General features: G+C 38.5%; 1 protein-coding gene across 1 annotated transcript; it reads left to right on the top strand.

The window, feature by feature from the left end:
* Positions 337 to 3525, top strand: LOC109353871 (leucine-rich repeat extensin-like protein 3). Its single transcript, XM_019596231.1, has 2 exons — positions 337 to 453; positions 2653 to 3525. The coding sequence occupies exon 2, from the start codon at positions 3001 to 3003 to the stop codon at positions 3523 to 3525; it is 525 nt and encodes a 174-aa protein (XP_019451776.1). The 5' UTR covers positions 337 to 453; positions 2653 to 3000.

Here is a 4439-nt window from a genome sequence, read left to right as displayed (position 1 = left end):
TCATCAAGAGTTTAATACACGGTACGTACTTACTTCAAGAATGAAGATTATAGTGCATGATATTATAAGTATAATAATGTCTTAATTCAAAAACCATCGCCAGCGCCTCCACCTGAACCACCTCCAAAGTCGTTGCCTTCACCAGCGACTCCGCCTACACATACACCTCCTCCAAAGCATCCACCAATACCCCCACCTCCAAAGCCACCACCAACACCTCCAAAGCCACCACCAACACCTCCACCTGCACCACCTCCAACACCACTAGAGCCTCTACCTGCACCTCACCTGCACCTCTTCCAGCGCCTCCACTTTCACCTCCACCACCTCCTAAGCCACCACCAACACTTCCCCCTACACCGCTGCCAACACCACCTCCAATTCCTCCTCATACGCCACCACAAGCACCACCTCCTCCTCCAATGCCGCCACCATGTCCACCTCCAATTCCTCCTCCTACACCACCACCACCACCACCTCCAGCTGTTCTGAATGCAATGTGAGAGTTAATTTTACAATTGAAATCAAATCTAAATTATACAGCCACAACAAATATATCGTAGATCTATGGCCAAATTTTTTCTTTCCATTTTTTGTTCTAGAAATTATGTTCTCCAATATGAAACATTTAAGATTTAATAAAATTTTCTACCACTAACTCCATATTGGTATATAATATGTATACTCTATGGATGAATATTTTTATAAAGGAAATGTAATTAATAGTATTTGCATTAATATTATAAAAAAATGTTTAATACGTGTACTATGTGGAGTCAAATTCATGGAACATACCTATATCAACTATTTTTACCAACATTTAGTTGTAATTACTTGTAAGTTGCTTCTGGATTTGGATCTTGTTACAACAATTTAATTAAAGGAAAAGCTAACCAATTTATAGTTAAGGATTCAAGAATAAGATAAATTTAATTAGAAAAAATGGTTCACTTAATATTATAAAAACATAAATAATGTTTTATTTTTCAATAATTTGTTTTCTACATAATTTAATATTCTATAACTTGATGTGCTAATAAATTTATTTGCTTTAAGAAAACTTCCACTTTATTTAATTTATTGAGTATATTGAAGTGTGAAGTCCTACATTAGATTTGAGATGATGACTTGACAGTTTATATCTAGAAAATAGTTATGAATTCGTCGTCTTAAGGTTTTGGTTCAAGACATGGTTTGTCACATGTAGCTCTTCAACCTTCCAATGTTCGATAACAATCAGAATCATAATGGTCGGAGGCTCCTCGGTTGCTGACATTTCCAAAAATAACATTAGAGTCGATGGATTGGTTAAGACAAGATGGAATAAAGGGAAAGTGAGTGGATAAACGTGTGATACACACACTTGAGGGAACTTGTTGGGTATATTCAAGGGTAAAGTCCCACATTGATTGTGAGAGAATGAGTGAAATAGTTTAGAAGTTGAAAAACCACATGAAACCATTACCTTAAGTTTTAATGTGAACTCCCATGCTTCTATACTCCGCATACAATTCCAATATTACCATTCTAGTTTAATTGCATTATACTACCATTAATAAATGTTGCACGTACAAATCATTACCAAAATGAGACTTATAGTTTGATTGGTTAGCTATATTTTTGTATTTATTATCTTTAATAAATTAAAATAAATAAAGTATTATGTTGTTAATTGTAGTTGAACTTAATTAGTAGGACGAATGTTTGTTTGTTGTTGTATCAAGAAATGAGGGCAAAAAGTTAAAAATTAAATATTAATTTTTTTTAGAGAGTTAAGTACTGAATATATTGATAAAAAATGTGTTTAGGTTTTCACAAGTTTTATTTTCCTTTTCAATCCTTCATTGTCTATTGTTAGGGATGATATTAAGAAAACATAAAATTGATGAGAAGGTTATTAAATTAATTAATTTATAGTTAAGGATTGGAGAATAAAATGATTCGTTTAATATATTATAAAAACATAAATAATGTTTTTGTTTTCAATAATTTTTGTCTTTCTAAATTTGTATTCTTTGATGCACTAATAAGCTCATTTAACATGTTGAGAAAATTTAAGTGTGGAGTCCTACATTATATATGAGAGGAGGAGTAAAAAAGACTTATGGAACCATTGTTTTAAGGTTTTGTTTTAAGACATGATTTCTCGCTTGCGCCTCTTCAATCTTCTCATGTCCAAAAGCAATGAGACTCCACGATTACGAACGAGTTCAACAACTGAAGTGATATCAGAGTTAATGGTTTGTCTAACATAATAAACTTAATAGAAAGGAGACTGATAAATGTGTAGTAGAGCATTAAAGAGAAATTACATTTATTTTTCATCAACAGTTTAATATATCGTACGTACTTACTTCAAGAATGAAGATTATAGTTTATCATAGTATAAGTATAATAATGTCTTAATTCAAAAACCACCAACGGTGCCTCCACCTGCACCACCTCCAAAGCCACCACCAGCACCTCCACCTGCACCACCTCCACCACCACCACCTCCACCACCACCACCGCCAGAGCCTCCACCAGCACCACCATCAGAGCCTCTACCTGCACCTCTTCCAGCGCCTCCACCTGCACCTCCACCACCTCCTAAGTCACCACCAACACCTCCCCTTCCACCGCCGCCAGCACCATCTCCAATTCCTCCTCCTGTGCCAGCACCACCACCTCCTCCAATGCCGCCACCATGTCCACCTCCAAGTCCTCCTACACCCCCACCACCACCATCACCTCCTCCAATGCCACCACCATGTCCGCCTCCTATTCTTCCTCCTGCGCCACCACCAGCACCACCACCTCCTCCAATGCTACCACCACGTCCCCCTCCAAGTCCTCCTCCTACACCACCACCAGCACCACCACCTCCTCCAATGCCACCACCATGTCCGCATCCTATTCCTCCTCCTGCACCACCACCAGCACCACCTCCTCCTCCAATGCCACCACCATGTCCACCTCCAAGTCCTCCTCCTACACACCACCTCCTCCAATGCCACCACCATGTCCACCACCTATTCCTCATCCTACGCCACCACCAGCACCACCACCTCCTCCAATGCCGCCACCCGTCCACCTCCAAGTCCTCCTCCTACACCATCACCAGCACCACCACCTCCTCCAATGCCACCACCATGTCCTCTTCCAATTCGTCCTCCTGCACCTCCTCCTCCTCCAATGCCACCACCACGTCCACCTCCAATTCCTCCTTCTGTGCCGCCACCAGCACCTCCACTGCCACCAATGCCACCACCATTTCCACCTCCTGTACCTCCTCCTACGCCACCACCAGCACCACCACCTCCTCCTGTGTCACCACCATGTCCCCCTCCAAATGCAACTCCACTTCCACCATGTTTTCCACCTTCAAAACCACCACTACCTCCTAAGCCACCACCTTCAAACTCGTCAACTAGTTCATTTTTTTGGAATAGTCTACATTCTTCTATTCCTATCACCACTACAAATATCATAGCTATCACACAAACACACTTATGTGATTTCCCCATCTCTACTTTTCAAAAATGAGGTTGATGAAAATAGAGCTTGTGATGAGAAAGCCCTGCATGAACTCATATTTCTACCATAAAGAAAAGCGCATGCCATTAATACATGTACAACTTAGACTTAGACTTATGAACTAGGCTTCCGTATAGTTCTTCTTTCTATTAAACATGGCCAAAAAATTCAAACATGTTATATTATTGGCCGGTAAATTTTTAGATGTCATGTACCATCCATCAACTACTTGAAGTACACTATTGAGTAGTACAACTACTAACTAATAAATACTAATATCATAGATCTACTAAGTACTAAATTTCCATATTAAAGTTATATAAGAATGATTTTCTTCTAGGAAAACTTTATGTCTAAGTTTTATGCTATTTTGAATGAAATAAAGTGACTTAGTAAAAATATTCGACGTTCTAGGTAACGAATCTGGTCAAGAATGCAGTGCCATTATTACAGTATCCTCACTATCTGCCCGAGTGAAATTTGTACGTAGCAAAGTTTACTATAAGTAGTTGTGATTGAAGTTCTAAATTGATCTAGAGGCCAAATATCTTTTATGGTACTTGAACTTTTCATCTATAACTGGCAAGCTTGTCCCACCATGCGTATTATCTGATACTGCAAAACCATATATGGGGTAGCGTGTGAGCTTGATTTTCAGCCTTCACATCAATTAGTTAGTTGTTCACGCACATAAAATTGTCGAGTGTCAAACATCTTTAAGGATCTAAAAAATTTGATAACACTATACTAACTCCTTATTGATATATAAATGTATACTCTTTGGATGAAAATGCTTAGAAAGGAAATTTAATTAATTGTATATGCATTTATATTATAAAGAAAATGTTTAATATGTGTAACATGTGGAGCCGAATTCATGGGACATACACATCTGAGCTATTTGCTAACAGCATTTAGTTGTA

The sequence above is a fragment of the Lupinus angustifolius genome, chromosome LG08 (genome assembly GCF_001865875.1).
Source record: "Lupinus angustifolius cultivar Tanjil chromosome LG08, LupAngTanjil_v1.0, whole genome shotgun sequence".
Classification (NCBI taxonomy): Eukaryota; Viridiplantae; Streptophyta; class Magnoliopsida; order Fabales; family Fabaceae; genus Lupinus; species Lupinus angustifolius.
Note: the sequence above shows the minus strand (reverse complement) of the source record. Positions and strands in the feature narration are given on the sequence as shown.